The 21,215-nt window shown below is 23.5% G+C and overlaps 1 protein-coding gene across 5 annotated transcripts in view; it reads right to left on the bottom strand.

Annotated features, from left to right (window-relative positions):
* Positions 1 to 21,215, bottom strand: part of LOC132931705 (potassium voltage-gated channel subfamily H member 8) — a 191,394-nt gene that overhangs the window by 90,201 nt on the left and 79,978 nt on the right. For all 5 annotated transcript variants that reach the window (XM_060997648.1, XM_060997647.1, XM_060997651.1 and 2 more), the window contains exon 4: positions 18,301 to 18,438. In XM_060997648.1, the coding sequence (XP_060853631.1) occupies positions 18,301 to 18,438 (138 nt within the window). The remainder of the gene's footprint in view (positions 1 to 18,300; positions 18,439 to 21,215) is intronic.

Here is a 21,215-nt window from a genome sequence, read left to right as displayed (position 1 = left end):
TTTTTTTATTACTATTATTATTATTATTATTATTATTATTGTGTTAATAAAATTCCAATCTTAAATCACCTTTGATCAAATGGCAATAAAACAAAACTACAACATCGTACACTAAATTAATTTGTATCATGTTTTTCTGGTCAAAATATAATTAAGCCTAATCATAACCTGCGCTCTGACAATATATTTAAATCACAAAAACTAACTCAACATGTACATTATTCGCGAAAAACTAACAAAGATTATAGTTTTTTTTCCCTCAAAGTCACATCAAAAAGAAATTAAACCAAGATAAAACAGAAAATTTTAATAATAATTATGATGTTTCCCGCTAATTTCTTTTGACGTAAAGCTATCAAAGTATTTTAATTATATGTAAAGACGAACTTAAAAAATTATAATTTTTATTTTTTAGAATAAAATAACTACCAAATGTAACAAATTGAAAATAAATAACCAGATAAAGAAAAATAAATATGTAAAATTTAAAAGTTCTTTGATAATATGCTAAACTTATTCATTGTAAAAAATAAGAAAGAATAAACAGAGGTCGGATGTTGGCCACTGTCAATTCATTCATCTTGCAAATTATAATGTAAGTGTAGAATTTATTTTCTTTTTAATAAAAATTTAAAATAATTAATTAAGCATTAGAATAGTACCTTGTAATCTGTGGCTCTTTAGGATACGCCTCAACATTAAAATGTTTTCAAAGTAAGAATTTAAGTAATTTATTATACATAATATAGTTATAATATTATACAGTACTACTAAAAAAAAAAAGGTTGTTCAATTGTTCAAACCTGTGTGGCTCTTTGGATATCATGGTTTTGTAATTTTTTTTTTTTTTTAAGGTTCTCTTACAAAAAGGATACCCAACTCTGGTCTATAGACTTGACCATTTCATGAGTGTTGTATTGAAAACACTAACATTTTCCAATTGTATATCTGTAATAATTTAAGAAACGTATATTTTAAGTATACGTCCAATAAATTAAAGATTATAAATAGCAGATTTTCGATATATTTTGTATTAAGTTCTAAAAAAACAGAATGAATTCTTAATATTTTTTGTTGGTATTTCAGTACAAAAAGATGAATAATTTAATAAAAATCTAATAAATAATATTTTTAAACCTTAAACACTTTTTGTAGGATTGAATGGACATTAATGGTATTTGTTTTGAACACAGCTGTTAAATAAAGTATGAATAATGAAATAGAGACAAATATTAATATATCATCACTTAAGTTATAAAACAAGAGTAATGTGAATAAAATATAAAAATATTCTTAACTTGTCAAAAACATGCATTGTTGGTTTTTAGATATGATGTACATAAAATAAAACTCTAGTATAAAAATAGATTTTTCTAAAAGTTTCTTATCAATAATATAATACTGACAGCGTTTATGATGTATGACTACATTAAAGTAAAGAAAAATAATGGTTCGTACATTTTCTTTAGTTAATACTCAAATGTCAATTAATACATATATTTTAATATTTAATAACTTAATGTAATGTACAGACATACTCAATATGAATACGAACGAAAAAATAAAAAAAATTTTTCTTTTAAATCAGCAGTTATTTTATTTATTAATTTTCTCGTATAAAAATATTTTAAATGTCTACAATTCAAATAATCATATTTAAAAAAAATTGTAGTTGGTAACTAAACAAACGATCATTTTTAAGAGTTAAGATGCGTTTTAATATTTTATATAAATATATTATGAATTTTTGCATTATATTCAGCTTACACTACATTTAAATAAACCTGACACTTTGTACTTTTTTATTTTGAAGATATATATGTATAGGTATACAGTCTGTTCCCAAGGGCACGATAAGAATATATGATAATTGGACAGTGAAATTACTTGGTAAAAAAAGGCACCCAGTGGTAGAACTTTCTAAAACACCTGGATTATATTAAATCATATTTTGATATTATTTTAATACTATCTGAAATGTATTTATATTTTATAATGCTCAAGAACAAATTAATTCTATAAAATATATTCTAAGTCATTACATCATTTTTTTGTGTTCTGTTTTTTTAATATTATTAAAAATTATTATTTTTATTTGTATTTTAAAATTGACAATACATAATATTGATACATTAGAGTGTATACATAATCAAATCCAATGATTAAAAAAATCTGTTATATTATAATTATGTTTAATTTACTGTTATAATAATAATAATTGCAATATAAACTAATATAAAAATATTATTTTGAAAATAAAAACACACCAAAGAGTCAATATTCGGGAATGCTGTGTGTTGACGCTCAACTAAAAGGAATGTATCAAAGTTATAAAAGCGCAGATTTAAAGAAATATGCAGAAACACGTAAATTACTTTCGTGCAATATTTGTCAAATAACAAGGACTTTGGTCTATCGTGGATAAAAATATAAAGGCCAACATAATAATTTTTTTAAGTCTGAAAAACATGGATTTGTAGTTATTTCTTTTTAGCATAATATCAGTTTTGGATATTATTGAACTGGAAATAATAAAAAGGTATTTATTTTCAAAATTAATAATTGCTTTTTTAGAAGAAAGTAAAGCAATAATGATTTAAGAGCTATTACTTTTATAATATTTTCGTAACCGTCAAGTATTAAAATTTAAAAGTTTCAAATCATATTAAAGATTTTTAAACATAATTATACAATATATTTAGGATATATTGATAAATAAAAGTATGTTTTGATAATATTATTATTATTAGTTCTTATAAAATAAGTATATAATAAAATCATTTTAAAATATAACATAAATATAAATATTTTAATTAAAATATAAATTAATTTAATAATAAATATATTCTTAACAATTATTTTGAAAAAAATGTAAACAATATTTTCCCGTAGAAAATAAATATTTTGAAAAATAAACACTAATGTAGGTAGGATCGTTACTAATAATAGTATAATATCTCTAAACTTTATAAATTATTGCTCTTATAATTTAATCTATTTTATAATATTATATTTTTACATCTGATCTGCTGAACACGAATTTTCGTACAAATCGAATATATTACTCCATCATAAATTGTTTGAATATACTTAATAAGTATTCCTAATTATCACAAAACCATGGCAATACCTAATATGGTGAGAAAAAAATAATAATTTTAATAACACAAATACGTTGACGTTGGGTCAAAAAAGAACAAAATAATATTACAATCATATTTACCGATGACTCATTTATTTATTAATATTATCAATGGATATTAATTAAACTTCAAAATTAACACCATCTACATAAAATAAGACTATATTTAAATTGCTATGATTAACAGTAAATGTGTTTAATGACTTATGCTTATCATGTCTATAGTAAATTGTTATGTTCTGCCTCGGTGAATTTTTATCCATCGTAAAAATATAATGTAATAAACTTTTGTTCGATGTGAAATTAGAAAAAGCTTATTGAAACTTCATTATGCATGCCTAATTATTTTTATTAAAAAAATGTCTAATTAAAGTTTTTAAAAATAACTTTAATTAAACTATCTTTATTTTGGTTACCATAATGAAAGCAAAACATATATTTATACCTATTTAAAATATATGCTGTCAACGGTGGTGTACTTTAAAATATAATTAGCAAAAAAGCAAATATTTATTCAACTAAAACAACACGATGTAAAAATCCATTGTCGATAACACTAATAATAATATATTAAGCATAAACCCTTTAAAGTTATGTATAATTATAATATTATTCAAAGTGATTCACCAAACACTAAAACTTTTTTTTTCCTTGTGATATCACAACTGAGATACCAACCACGGTAGTATTATTTTTCACCTCAGCAAAAATAAAAAACCCTTATTTTAACTGAGTTTATTCAAATTCAAATTTTTAAGTAATTTTCATACTGTTTAAAGATTGTACTATGGCGATTAAATCTACTTTTTCAAAATAAAAAACCACCAATTCCTTATTGTAATTTATTAATTAGATGTTTTTTTAAATCAAAAAACAAATTCGTTATTAGAATTAAACGGTGGTGAGCACTATCGATAAATGACTATGTATACAATCTTTAAAATATGTATCGATACTACACTGAATATGTGTGTTTATATTATAATTTACAATATTATAAATCTTATTTAGTTGTATTTAACTGTATGTAAATCGCTTAATTGCTTTTTTTTTTAAATTATAAAATATCAATGATTAAACTAGTTAAAAAAAACAATCAATAATTGACTGGAATTCGACTATTTATGCATTTAGTTGTTATATAGAATATATATTATTTATACATAAATCATATTATTCGTATTCAGCGTAGTTTTTGAAGGATGTAGTGCCATTGTGTCCGACTTGAAAATTATTTTGTATAAAAAAATGTCATATTTTTATATAAAGTTAAATTGTTTTAATTATATTCTAATGAGCTGGATTTTTTCAATTGCATGTTTTATTTAATTTAAAATGACAATCGACTACCTACTCGAAAAGAAATAGAATCATACATAATATGTATACGTTTATAATAATACCGTAAATGCGATTGTGCCTAGGAATGATAAAAGGGATGGAATAGACACATAATACGCAAGACCAGATTTGAGAAGGAATGGGCCTTGGTCCATTACAACAATAGATTTTTTTTGTACTTAATATATAAAAAAAAACGTAAGGTTTAATTTGTACTTAAATTGTATATATTATTCCAACAGTTATATATGACTAATACAGTAATATACGTATATAATTAAGATAAAAATAAAAAATAATAATCACTTCAAAAGTAAAAACTTAAAAGTCAACAATTGTAAAATACACATTTAACAGGCAATAAATAAATAATAAAATATTATATAATGTATATGATATTTGTTTTCACTCGGTAGCCAAATATCAGTGATAATACATTTTATTTTTGTCTCTGATTTCATAATTAATTTTATTGTTTTAATAAATATTAACCTTGTATACTATTTGTATTCAAATAATCAATGTTTATATGAATGATTATACAATTTTAAAATATAAAAAAGCTAGAAACAGCACTTTAAGAAGACAAAAATATAAAATAATATTAAGTATATTATTTTAGTTCAAAATGTCTAAGGAATATGGTTAATTACAGTAATCTACTCGATGACGAGTTGCACTTGACTTCTACTGTGCATCAAAGCGATTACCTTACTTTCCAATTTTTTTTTATAATATGTATTTTTATGTTTTAAAATATTATTAGATCCAGGGATCTTAAAATAACTAAATCTAGCCTTCCAAATATGTATTAAATACTTATAACTTTAAGAAAAAGTAATAGATAAACATAATTTAAAGTATTTTTAGTAGATAAAACAAGAGACCCTAAAGTATTACACCGTTTAATAAATTAACTAAATTAGGCTAACAAGAAAAAAAATCATGAAAATATTGTGAAAATTTCAGCCTTCTTGTGCTATTTTATTAATTCTTAATATTATCATAGAAAAAATACACAATATACATATGAACTTTTTGTTTTAAAAATTCAATGTTTTCTTCTAATTCAATTATTACTTTTTTTTTAATATTTTAATTTAATTTTAAATCAACATAATGAGTGTTTGTTATTTAGCTTATTGGTAGACTTTTATCGGGTTGCATAGTGTAAATATTGTAGCTAGTGTAATTATTTAATTCATAATTAACTTAAATTTTAAAGTTTTCATTAGGTATTAGGAGAAAACTTTTAATTGCAATAGTATTGTTTGAATATTTTTTCGAATTATTCTTTATAGGTACTGTACAAGGAAATAACCAATTTAACATAATCCTATTTTCTAAAGGTCCAATATCCTTCTATGTACATGTATATATTGATTATATTACAACGGTATATATATTTTTTTTAATTAATTATGTCACTGGAATACATTAACGTAGGGTTATATAAAAACACTTGACAAATAAGATAAAAATGCAAATGAATACATGATGGTTTTAAAATCATATTCTTCTTAAATTTATAAAATCTTTCTTTAATATTTAAACTACCATCGTTTATTTTAGAATGCGTTCTGTTCTTTAATTATGCATAACATAATTAATTTGGTTTCATTTAAAATTAAGTTGTCATAGTTTAATTTCGGAATGGTTCATGTGATTGGATAGGTATACACTACAGTTTAAAATTGTTTTATGTTTAGAATGACATTTGTGAGTTTGTAGCGTTTAAATCCATACTAGAATAAGTTTTATAAAGCATCAAACAGTGATTGAATTTCTAGTATTTCAATATATATATTATATTAGAGGTTCCCAAACTTTTTATTGTACGACCCATTTTAGGATTTTTTTAAAATAAGGCAACCAATTTTAATGAATGACTTTTTTTTTTTTTTTTTTTAGTTTTAGTGAATCAGTTGCTTAATCAGATGATGATTAAACATGTATTATTTTGAATCTCTGAATTATACTACTCGTATATGTACAATAACATGTTTTTGTTTTGTTGGTCAAAAAAATGGTAAATATCGTAGCGTAAATTATTTTTTGATGAGTTAAATGAAAATACATTATTGTGTTTTATTATTACCTATTAATTTCTAATCAAGTTTTCTATCGGTAAATCTAAAAAGGGGATATTATTGGATAATTTAAAATTTAAATAAATATAACTTAATCGAGTATTATTCTACAATAACACAATCAACGTATAACTCGAAGAACGTTTAACCTTAGAATGTATATGGTATCAGAAAGTTAAATCCCATTGTTTATGTTTATACCCATCAATGAAGCCAAATACCTATCCTCTGATAATAGTGTTTATATTATTTTAACCATCATTCAACTCCCCCATCCACCACTTCTACCTTTAGAAATGTCTCTGATAAACGACTTCTTCCTTATTTAAAACTATCAATAAATTATCAGTCAACATTACTCTCATAACATTCGCTTATAGTAATTGAATGTTATTTTTAATATATTATAAATAATAATAGTAAAAAAAATCTATTTTTTACTTTAAATATACGCATTTTTAAGTTATATGTATTAATTAATCATATCAAAAAATCGAACATGGCATTCAAACTAATACTAGTATATTATTGTTAAACACCATTAAAATATTTATATTTTACTATTATACCATACACATATAATATATTATACTAGACAGCTAGACACATATGTGTCATCTTACATCCATTCTGTATTTCTGTATTATCACGCAGTTCTACCATACAGATATAACTATATTTGAATTAATAAGCAAAATGTATAATAATTATGATAATATAATCCTTCGGTATATTACATACGTATTAATATATTATAAATACAATTAAATATTATGCTGTGTTTCAGCTATTCAAAGCTAATGATAAAGTCATCAGTCATCACATTTGATTTTGAGTGGAGATCGGTACATCATGTAACATATTATTAGAGTTAACAGTGCATACGACGTTTTCAACATGATATAATTTATATGTTCATAAAAACAATTTATGAATAGAGATTCTTAAAACGTATTGAATATAATATTGTTTATAAATACTATAAAATTCTATATAATAACTATGTATTAATAACCAAGTCACTGATATATTATATTATAGTTTAAAATGGAACAGAAATGTCCTTGTTTTTTTTTTTTTTTTTTAGTGTTAATTTAAGCTATGCAGAATTTTATAATTTCAACATTCCCAAAGTATAAAAAAAAATCTATGTCCAATTTTCTACAGTTAAAATATGTGACACAAACATTTTGAAAAGCTTTTGTCTTCTAAAAAATTATTATCTGCGAAAAAAAGTGGCGGTTAATACTATGCAATAGGTCGTTCGCTTCACGCAGAATTTGAACACCGTCACGGCAACTAAATAAATGCCATTGACGTAAAAAAAACACCAACGTTTTTTTTTTATTTTTAGTGGTTTATTAAATTTTAATAATATACAAACTCGATATTCGTATTACCAAAAATGTATTACATAATTCGATGCATTATTGTAATACATTTTGTTTTTAAGCCCCGTAAGTATAGTTTATAAATTATTTGAATTTGATTTTGACAATGTTCACACCAAAACTGAGAACAAAGATCACGTGCGTATAATCAAGATTATATGGGGATTTGTAATAATTAATTATGTATTAAACGTCATCAGTCAAAATTCGTCACGCGTTAGATCACAGTTATTATGGGAAACAATGAAGCAAGGACTTGTCTACAGACGTACCGCCGGTAAGCTTTGATATTGACGATGATAATGTACGAAATTGCCCGAATAATAATTATGATTATGATTTTGCAGTAAAGTCAACTTAGCAACAGACTGTCGAAAACCCTTTTGCTTAAAGAAACAAGACTAAGATTTATTGTCGGATGTATATTTAATAGCTTGAGAAGCTCCTCAATGCATGACGGTTGATAAATTTAAATTGGTACATGTATAATGAATGATAAAACCATTAGATAAGTTTTGAGCTGTTTTGAGAGTAATATTGAGCAAAACACTTCTATAATTAACCGTAGTTTAATGTTTATAAAAGCGTGTTATACATATATTTTAAATTATTGTAAGTTTTAATAAATTTAAACTTACTGATTTTTTTCCGTACAAAATAATTAATAAATAAAACGTAGATATTATTGATGTAAAAATAAATACAAGTTGGCTGGTTCAAAACTGGTTAGTGCAACAATTATGATCAAAATCTGCGATTAAATATACAATAATTGTCCATAGTTAATTTTTTTCGGGTTTATTTTTATTAACTAATTACCTTATATTTTATTTAAAAATAGTAATGTATTATGTATTGGTCCACGTAGACATAAATACATTTAATGCTCGCATATTAATTATTACATTAGAATGATTTTAAATTGTAAACACTTCCTTATAAACTTTGATTATGAGTACTTTACAGATTTTATAACATAAAAATCGTTGCCCTTATCATAGGTATATAATATATATATTTTTTTTTGCTAAACAATATTTAAGTGAATGCAAAAGTAACAAAATATTACCGGTACTAAACGATTATTATGAGCACTTTTACAGATATTTTATAGGGATTTTTGTTTTTGTTTAAAAATTGCCTTTGTCATATCTCTTAAGAGTTATTATTAGTACATAGCGCGCTTTCTTTACTGGTATATGCATCGATACGAATAAAAACTCCACCAAAACTTTATTCAACGCTGTTTTATGTACTTTTGACAAATATTAAAACTTTCTACGTGCAAAAGTTGAGGATAACCGTCTGGTTTTGATTCATCACTCGGTTTCTATGGAAACAGATAAAGTCCGTTTAACCTGAGCAACTGTCAGATGTTAAACATTTGTATGTGACACGATCGAACATTGTTTTATTAAAGTCTTTAACTAATAATAAAATAATTATAACAATAACAATAATAATAATAATGATATCTACATTGTACAAATATCGTGAATTGTTATTATTATACTTAATTGGACGGTAAGTATCAAAATTACTTAAAAAAAACATTAAATGTGCGTAAAAATAATTTTTCTACACATAAAATATATAGCAGGGATAACTGTAAAAATATAATTATTGATGTTAAAAAATGTTGTTCCAAATAATACTTATTTATATAAATATAAGTTTTAATATTTAGATAACATTTTAAAACCGATTACAACATAATAAATTTATTAATTTTGGCAGATCTTTCGATTAAACATTTTCATTTTACACTCCGTATTTTTAAGCTGGTTAGTGGTTATATTTCTGATTTCTAATGGACGTAATAAATGTGTAAATAAAATTGAAGTTTTATGAAAAATGATTCTACATGACAACAAGTAAATAAGTAATTAGCTATAAGTTAATATATATATGTAATATATGGTAACATAAAACTTATTATTTAACAATAAAAAACCAATTGATTATACCATGCAACATGTAGTTGATAACTTCATAAAAAACTTGAAAGTTTAAAACGTACAAGAATAGTTTATGATAATGGGCTCTGTAAGATACTCACACAACTATATTAGAATAAAGCTAGTTATTGTAATTAAACGGAACAACGCAATAAATATATTGTTATAGTTTAGTAAAAAATCATAAAACTTTTAAAACTTTTATCTTTTATCGCTGGATAGTAAACATAAACTCGTGTGCTCTCTTGATTCACGAGGGAATAGATAAAAACAATAAGGTATTAATCGATGCCGTTATTATTCATAGACTTCGAAAATATCAACTTCCACACACCACACACACAGACGACTAAAACCTCAATCAATTGAATGTTCAACGCTTTTTTTTTTAAATGTAACAATATATATTTACTATAGAACCATGGAGTTAGGTCGTGTACACGTCTCGTATATTTTACGCTAGTGCGTTTTATTCATAGTTCACAAAATAACAAACAAGGAAAATATATTGGATTTTGATATCGTGTATAATATTATATAATGTAATGGATTCTATGCTACCAATTGGGTAAATACTGTAAATATTGACCAATACGTTCATACAATCGAATACGCTATTGTTCCAGACATAATTCAAATCATATCACGTGTAAACGATTCGTTGAATTATGTATCATAAATTCAATAATATATGTATATGTATACACATTACACACACACATATATATATATGTATAGGCCTATCTATGAGTTATTTTGAATTGTAAAAAAAACAAGTACATTTATTACAATTGTTCTGTTTAAAGTTAATTAATTAATTCAAACTGAAAAATCGTATCATTGTCAATAAATTTAATTTAATTGTTTAAAAAAATGGTAAATATGTGTATCAGAGTAATATGTTTAAAAGAGCTTCTAAATTAATTTTCGCAGTATTAGAATATATTCCTGGGAATTGTCTATGCCATATTGGATTTATAATAATAGTATTAGTATATTGTTAACTCAATAACTTAAAATAATTGTTATATTAAACTAGTCAATAACAAAATAGAATGGTTAGATTAACTTTATAGTGTTAATAACAGTTTAAAATTAGTTAAATTTTTTCAGTCTCAATTTTTATTGAAATTTTAATATAAAATAACGATAAATGTCAAGTATCAATAATTATAATATTGTAATTTTTCGGTTAAGTCTTTAATTTTGTCTAAATTTATATATAAATCTATAAAAAATGTTGATTGTTTTTTATAATATTTTTAAATTTTTATAAAAACAACAAAAAATTCCCAGACGCATATTATTATATTATTTATTAAAATCCAAGACTTAATTATGAAATTTGAAATTGTATAAATTTTTAAAACAAAATAATTAGAAAATGTTTATGATTTAAGCCGGATTCCTTTCTGAATAAATCATGAAAAAAAAACTAAATGTACTATGTCAACAACTGATGTAGTTTTACAACAATATATCCATTTTCTTGATGTTTTTTGTTATTTTTTTCGAATTATTAATAGAAGTACTTATCAAATTTTGCAAATTTGCTACCCGAAACCATCCTCGATTTTTCTTTTCTAAAAAACATGACGCCAAACATTAAAAAAAACCATTATAAACAAATACATATCTTGCTCCTAATCTATATAATTATGCTCTTGCCTTAGTCATTATGAACATTATAAAATGGACACGAATATTGATACTCTATTTTATTAATTTATATTTAATATATTCCCTCTAAAAATATTTTACCAGTATAAAACCTGTAAAACTAGGAGATAAAGTCATTTTTTTCTGCGTGTTTGGGTAAACAAATTCACATTTGTCTTATCTTTTTCTCGTCCAACTGATATAAAGACATTTCATTGCAATACATCAGATAATAATAAGATTAATACATCGCTATTTGATCAACATTATCCTCGTAAATGGTGTACAAAGAATTTTCAAAACAAATGAAACGATAAAGCCCATTTTCCCCTTGTGTAATTATTAATCAAATAATTCATATATATATTTAGTTTTGATAACAAAACCTGCCAAATCATTAAGATAATATCATACTTAATACCCACAAAGTGCATTACGTGTAACGTTTGATTAACGATTTATTGAAGCCAGGTACGTATAAATATAAGTTGAAAAAATATAAACTTAATATTAACTTACTAAAAAAAAAAAATACCTCGAACTGTTAAGAACAGAGCTTTAAGTGTAATTCACAAAAAAAAACCTTTTAAGCATGCATAATATAATTACACACTAATAAATAGTAAAAGACGCAGCAAAAATTTCAAAAATAAACGAAACTGTGGAAAATAAATTTATAAACTAAAAATAATTAAATTTGAAAATTTGTTTAGGGCACCATATGTATCTTTAAATTGTATACATAAAGTATATAAAAAAGTATGTAAACAAGTTTATAGCATGTAAAATTATTTTTATAAATAATGATAATAATAGATAATAATATAATAATACAAAATAAATAAATATTTTACCACTTATTGTAAAAATGAATATTGAAGTTTAATAAATTTGATTGTATATTTACACACCAATAAATCCATCAACAAAATGATTTTAAATAAATATATATTTTAAAAGCATGAAATAATATACACAGTAGCCGTACTTTATAACCATAAGTATTAACTGTAAAAATAAAATAAAACAAAACTATATACATTATAGGTATATGGTTAATAACGGGGTTTTTCTAACAATTTTTTTAATTTTCTCGGATAAATCAATAAAATTTTTAAAAATCTTTCAAGAAATAATCATCTATATAATAAAATATTTTTCCGCGTAAAATTCGATACGAGTATCATAATAATAATTATCAATATTGTATACGCATCGTGTTAAAATTTATACATTTGTGTATTTTATACTACCGAATTCGTCCGGGAAATAAAATACACAAATATAAAAAACAACGCTCGGTACACGTATTTTGGTTTGTACGAGTATACCTTGGTTCACATGTATTTCGTAATCGGTGTACTTCACTTCGTTGATAAATTTAACCTGGACAATTCGCCTGCGGTGGATTAGATACAGCACTTGGTGTTTTTGGCTTAAGCGTAATAACTTCACGAGCAAATCGGTTTAGGTTTATAACTACCTGATAACATTACCAACAAATGTAATCAACACTCATTTTTAACACACTCGAGTCTTGGACTCCATGAAACATTGTATTAAATAGCCACGGTATAAAAAACGGGTAGTTAGAACCACGGGTTTACTTCTATTTTGTCACTGAATTTTCTGGGATAAGTGTTGGGTCTATAAAACTACCTTCAAAACCTGCTGTTTGTAGTGTGCAAAAAAAAATGCTTATGATTGGATAAGCATGTAGTTCCAGAACCAGCCAATGATAAACATACATATTTTGACACCATTTTATACTTTAGAGGTTGAATTACAAAAATCCATTCTTAGTACTTGCTTACATTATATATTATATTATTCTCGTATTTTATATGCGCTATTAATAATTTATAATATAAAATATGAACATTTTACAATTTAATATCAACTCACTGGCGCGCACTATTAAAATCATATAGATCAAAATAAATAATTATTATAACTTTTATATTTCTATCAAAATATGCCCAATCTGTAATCTTAATCTAAATAAACAATAAAAGATAAGAAAAAAAAGTTCAATTTAATTTCCCATTATAGATAATTGTGATTAGGTATCGTATTTTCATATTTGGTAGCTCACATGAAAATAATAATTGTTAACTAAAATTACTTACCGAAAAAAATGGTAATTTTACACCAATATAGTTATACGGAACCAAAAATTGCAAAATATTCTCAAATAGTGTACAATTTTAAAATTCTACACCCATTTTAGGAAAACCAAAATTTAATTTAAGATAATATTCAACTAGTTTATTATAGCATTCATAACCAAACGATAAGTCGAGCTAATATTTATGTCATAAAAATGTGTTCAACATTATGTCATTAAACACTAAACCGAATCGGTAGCTTCGTTTTATTTAGGCAGGTATTTAAAGAACATATTCAAATACCTTAAGTTAACATTTTATCTTTTATTATTATTAAAAAGAAAATTGCAAAAAAAATGGCATACATATTATTATATATAGAATATATTTTTATTAATTTAAAAATCTGTAACATAAATAATTATGTCAACAATTTATACTATAACAATTCATTATTCTCCTTTTATAACTTAAAGATAATTTATATCATAAAGTTCTAGGCGAAACAATGAAATAAAATCTAATTAAAAACTACTGACGACATAGTTCAGTGAAGCTCATTATATTTTTGAAGATTAAATAAAAATTAAAAAAAATTAAAAAAAATAGTTAATCATAACAAAAATAAAGTGTATTTACTTACTCTTAAGCACTATAGCCATGTCAAAAAAGTTTATACATTCTATTAATGGAATTTATACTTGAAAACTATTATAGATTTTAAATACATTTTTAAATTAAATCTAGTAAAAATATTAAATCAGTCATCTATTTTTACCATAAAAAATGTACATGGAAAAATAGTAATAATAATAATAATTATTATTATTTAAAAAACATAAATGAATTAAACTAGTTCGTAGATTCTCATAAAAAATTTCACATTCTATTCGTTAGGATATTATGTTTAATGTGACTCCAGACTATAAAATAACTTTGTGAAATCAAACTTTTAATCACAAATTCAGATCATTTAAAAATAACTTGAATTACGACTATTTGAAATAGTGGCATTTGCATTTTACTAGTTACTGAAAAATTATATAAACTAAATAACTATCTTACACTCTTGTGGTTACAAAAGTCTTACAACAGTTGACACAACTACTTTTTATTTACCTTCAATATTTATATTATGATTATAAAAAAAAATTTATTTACAATTACTCAGAAAAATAATATTTAAGAAGTATAATGTTTAAAGCATTTAATAATAGTTCTGCATGTTCACTGAGAAGTGGAAGCTATTTTTAATTAATTATTAATTCTGTATTTTTTTTTTTAATTTTTATTGTATTTTAGAAAATAATAAAATTCTATCGAATATAATTTCCACAAATGACATTTTTAATAATTATTTAATATTAAAAAAATACTTATTTTAGTTTTTTATAGATATTTACATTTGTATTTACTTATTTGGTTAATTATACTAATAATTCTATAATATTAAACACACCTAAACTGTAATTTAACATAATTAGATAAAAATAATATAAATACTATTTTTAATGTTTATTTTATTTATTTAGTTTATAAATGAATTTTAATTTTGTTTTAGTAAACTTATAGTAACCTAAGTTTTATACATTAATCATATAAAATATAATAACATTTATTTAAATTTTAATTAGTAAATTCCATGATTGCTTGTTTATTTTAAATAATAATATTTTGCACATTGCACATAATATATTTATATTTAAATAAAATAGCTTTTGATAATAAAGAAGGTTAATAATATTTACTTTTATATATTTGACTAAAATTATGTTTTAGTTTTTTTTTTTTATTTGTGAGTTTATAATATTTTTTAATTTGTTTAAATGTATAACCATTCATCTTGTAGATAACCAGATACATTTTTTTTTTCATGTAGAAGAATGATCAAAAAGTGCTATATTATACAAATATTGGGACTCATGATACTTTGAAAAAGTCATTTTTCGATTTCCTTATCGCGAAGAAAATCCTACAAAAAAAAAAGGTGCTGAAGAAATGAAGAAATTCAAGCCAGCTCTTGATTTCAACTGAGCTCAGCCTCAATCGCTTTTCAGATGCGACGATTTTCGAATTTAATATCAGTACAGAAAATGGCACCCAAGCTAGTTCCACGCAACCAACATAAGTGTAAGCGTTATTTTTGTTTTTATTTGAACAATTAATGTTATTACATTAAGATTATTATCGCTTAAGAATTAAGATAAGCAAAACAATATAAACGATTCAACGACGAAAATTAAAGTAAATCATTTAATAGATCCAACGTTTATACAATAACTAATTATACGTTATAATTGTAAGTTCGATTGTTTAAAACAAAATAAATCCCATTCAAATTATTGAATTTAAATTTATATATTTCTAAGGTTATTTGAATTATGATATTTTATATAAACTGTATTATTTTTATTTTATTTTTATACTTTAAGTGATCGTGTAATTAGGACAGCATATTGCGATATATTATAATTTTTTTTTTTGTTATAGCAAAACATTTTTTCAATACATTTCATGCTGTATATCCATTTCATAAATTTTAACTTTTTTTACCACACTTCTATGAATCATAAGTATCAAAATAAGAAAAAAAGGTTTATCTTCAGTTATAAGAAAATATTTTCTAAAAAATATTAAAGTATTGGAATATGTTATTTAATATGAATTTTAGATATTTTTCGAGAAAATGTATACATGTTATGCTTAAAATCATAATTAATGCATTCTAGAGCAGTTCATTAGCGCATGAATAAATTTATCAAACTGACAAAATAGATCTCGACAATTTTTATTGTAACTATTACCGACAAAATTATATAATAAATCCAATAGGATTAAATGATTAAAAACTGGTTAGAGCAGTATAAAAAATTCTAAAATATAATAACTTTTATAAAACTCACATAACGTGGTAATGTAATTTTATTTATTGAATGGTTTAAAATGATGACTATATAATTTACATGCATACGTTTTAATTTGGATTAACAATCTTTTATAAACGCATTAGTCTATCTCAGAAAATGGTCAATTTACATTGTTGCATGATAATTTAAATAATTTATCATATTTTATTTATAATTTATAATTAGTGATTTAAACTACTCGTATTAATATTGATATTTTTTATGAATAAAAAAAAATATATTTAGTTTATTGAACTAAATTACGTTTTAAGAATAATATACAGAAAAATAATCTTATTTTTATTTAAATAAAATCAATATTACCTAAACTATTTATAGATATATTTAGTTTTTTTCATTATCTATCTACGTATAGATATATTCAATTTTTTCATCATCTATCTACATTTAGATAATTTTTAAGTTTAGACATCTTATCTTTACTTTGATAAAAAAAAATTATCTGAGCACAACACTGCATTCATTCTTAAATTTATCGATCTAACTAATAATCAAACTATAGTGCCATCTTCATTCTTCCATATCTACCTTAACTTTTTGAATCACGAATAAAAGCAGTCTCAACCTTATAAATATTGATAGTCAATAATGTAACTTTTAGAATATAAATTTACTGTCATGAGTAGATTAGTTTTTCTATTATACATACTAAATTTCAAAGTTAATTGATAATTCCCAAGTTTATGCTATATTCGCCAACTTAAGGAAAGCCTTCAATACAGCTAACCACAATTTTCTCCTGGCTGGCGTCGTACCTTACCACACAAAGACAATATATTATGACTTTAATAACGTTATCCTCTTTGATATCATTATCATACCATCTGTGGAGTCCACCCTACCTAGCCCGTTTTAACCCTCTTCTCTTCGTTATATTTGTTGGCATATTGTTGAATTGTATTTTTTTTTAACAAAAGTACATTTATTTACCAATGAAAATGACTAACTCCTACTTCAATCTAACTTTTATACTTTCTGTAGTGTTATATTTTTTATTACTGACCAGTTTTCAGTTTTCAAGTTTGTAATTTGTATTTACTATATTTACGATACAATTATAATTGTAAATCAACGTTTACTTATAAACGCTATCATGATGTCAGTAAAATAAATAAATAAATATAAATTCTTAAAAAAATTCTAAGTAATTTTTTTGAACACACGTAGCTATAACAAATAATAGACCACATTATTTTAAATAACAGACGATGTAATAATGTATATGATACAAATATCAAATATTATATTATATTATTTTAACTTACTCAAAAATTATTTTTTTTGCCATTTTTAAATATATCACATGTATATTTTTATTCATGCTGATAAAATATTAGCTACTTAACATAAGTTACAAATAAATACTAATAACTTTTGTTAAATACGTCAAAAAAAAACACAGTCAAGTATGAGTTAAAATTTTAATTTAATTGCTCAGAACGCTTTAAATGTTGTGGGTTTTCAATATACATCTATAAGTATCTTTGAATTTCAAAGAAAATAAACTTCTCAGCCAAATGCACACGGGCAAATAAATATTTGTAGAGATGTTTTAAGCAGTTAACTCAACCGGAAACACCAATGGTTATCCCGCCATATACATTTACATCAATAGTAGATTACTATAGTTTAAATCCCATAGGATATTTTATGTATCTAAATATTGTACTACGACTGGTATTACCTGGATCGTAGTCCATGCCCACGTGCATTTCTGCCATTTTCGTGTGCGTGATGTCTTTATGCGAAGCCAGGAACAACACCACTTCTCGTTTTTCATTTTTGATCGGCACAATGTCCAGCAAACACCAAAACGGAGATCCTAAACAAAGAGAACAAAATTGATTTCTAAGTACACGGCAAAATGTTATTTCCGTATTGAAACAGACAAGCAGACGGTTCGCATTGACAGTAGACCCGATGAATCATTTTCGTTAAACACATGCAAATATTTCATCACTACCGTTGTTCCATTTGTGTCAATCTTTGGTAGTGTAGATGAGAAAACTTTCCTATTTGTTTATTTTTCTGCTCCCACGCACATCTATCTGATATCAATAAAACCGCACACCATTACAACACGACTATTGACTATACGTTATACTGATTAAAGTGTATGTCTAAGAAAATGATTTTTGAAATTAAACTAATTTTATTTATTTATTTTTTATTATATTGAAAAATGTATTGATCACAATAATTTAAGTATGTAAACGTGATTCAGTCGAAAACAAGTGATTATTTAATCAACTTTAAATTTATATTATAAGTGGTAGCAAGTTTTCGATATTTAAAAATATATATAATTTATCATAAATGTAATATCATTGCTTGTATAAATACGAGTTCGTAGTTTAACGATACCACATTTGTTTAACGAAAAAATGATTAATTCACTAACCGTAATCTATTGAATCATTTTTGATTACAATCGTTTTTTTATTTTATATTTGTGCACACATTTATACCACGAGAATGAGATACGTTTGTGAATTACATAATATGTTGTTCCTTGGAGAATAATGTTCCAATAACCATAAAAAAAACTATTGCAAAATTCTCCTTTTCCCCATTTGAATTAACATAATATTATGGTTAAGACATCTACTCAAATAATAAAAAAAAAACTCAAAATCCTTAAAATGATTTAAATTATATTTGAATAAGTCCACGAGTAATATATAGTCAAATATTTAAATAATTCTTCACTCAATGCAGATTTTCCATACTGATATTCTCTCTGCACATCAATCCAGTTTAACTTTCGCTAGTCAGAGGCCATGAAAAATCATTTTAGTGAATTTGTCGCAAAAGACATTAGTTAATGAAAATTGAATACAATATTATACGAAGGAAACAAGTCGTGTGTTAACGGAATAAATATTTTATAACTACGAATTCAAAATAATATATTTTGATAAATTATTTAGTGAAACCGTATGTATATTGTATACTATCACTATGTGATAAAAACAATGGAGATACATTCTAATCAAGATGATAAAAAAATAAAACATTAAGGTATTACTTCTCGCGGTTATTGATAAAAACGAATAATATATACAACTGAAAAGGCGGAAACATTTTTAAATAATTTCACTTCGTGTAAACGTCCGACTTTTATGCAGTCAGTACCGCTGCTTATTACCATTATTATTATTATTTTTTTAGATCGTTGATATTTTATTCAGTAAACAAAAAAGCACGTTTCTAATGACTTTATCGTTCATTTAACAGTAAATCTTGTGTAGCGACAGTAACGACGACGAATATAAAATGTACACTACGGATGCTGTTGTGTTTTTGTGCAACCACCAATATACTGTCAATTATACAGAACATTTTTCTTCTAATTTTCATTTCGTTTTTTATAGATAAGTGAATCGCTATAAGACATTGAAGATCGTGAGTTTTTAAAAAACGTAGCCATTAATTAGTGTGGCTGGTAAAGTGATATCAAAGACAAGAAGGTAATAAAAACAGAGAAAATAAGTTCAATAAAAAAAAAATTCAATACAAAAAATGTCACAAAACCATGGCCCCGTTGACATTTTTAATATTAATTAATTTTATATAACTCTTGAGCTTAATTAATTACCATTGCAAATAAAATATAAGCCGATATAACTGCCCGAATGTTATTTTAAAATGTAATGATAATTGCGTATTGCTTATAACAAATTAAATAATCAATACATTTTTTAATATATTATATAAATTAAAAGAACAAAAATTAGATACAGTATAGTATGGTATTATACAGTTAAAAGCTGAGTTAAAAGTTTAAAAAAAAAATGGGAACGATTCTTGAATATAATTATTTGAATATAATAATAATATTATAAAAAGAGCAATGGCTAATGGTTTACATATGAATATTAACTATAGATAATTAACATTCTCAATTACATTTTTACGTATATTTTGTTATTAAAATGCATATTTTCCATTTTATTAGAAGATACGCGTAGACATATTTACAGTCTTTAGTATTTCAGCCCTGCTAGTATCAGTGAGAAACATAATACGACACTTTACAACTAAGGTTTAAAATACATACATAATACAATATATAAATGTAAAAATTATTATAATTTATATTTGAATATAATAAAGTATATTTATAATAGATGAATAATAGACACTAAAAAAGTATGACTTTGAGTAGGGTTTAACATACCTTTATATAGATATATACAGCTCTAATATATTATAAAATATATCTACTATATATTCACGAGAAATTCATTTACGCAACATTAATTTTTGTGCAATACAAATAGTAAATACATGATAATAAAAATAGTATTTTTCATTTCTATTACAATTTTTTTTGAAATGTATTCATATTTAAAATATTAACAATGTTATTAAAATAAAGTAGATATTCAATAACATGTATTTTGATCGTAATATATATGTTTTTAATTCAGAAACTCGTTCGAAATAAAAAAAATAATTTTTCCCCTAAAACTAATCGAATGCTTTTGAATTGTTAAAAAATTATAAGGTAAAGTAGTTTTTTAAATCAATAAAATTACTATTTGTTACACATTACTTAGTATAATTTTATAGTATAATAGAAGGTACCTACTAAAA

The sequence above is a fragment of the Rhopalosiphum padi genome, chromosome 1, assembly GCF_020882245.1.
Source record: "Rhopalosiphum padi isolate XX-2018 chromosome 1, ASM2088224v1, whole genome shotgun sequence".
NCBI classification, from domain to species: Eukaryota; Metazoa; Arthropoda; class Insecta; order Hemiptera; family Aphididae; genus Rhopalosiphum; species Rhopalosiphum padi.
Note: the sequence above shows the minus strand (reverse complement) of the source record. Positions and strands in the feature narration are given on the sequence as shown.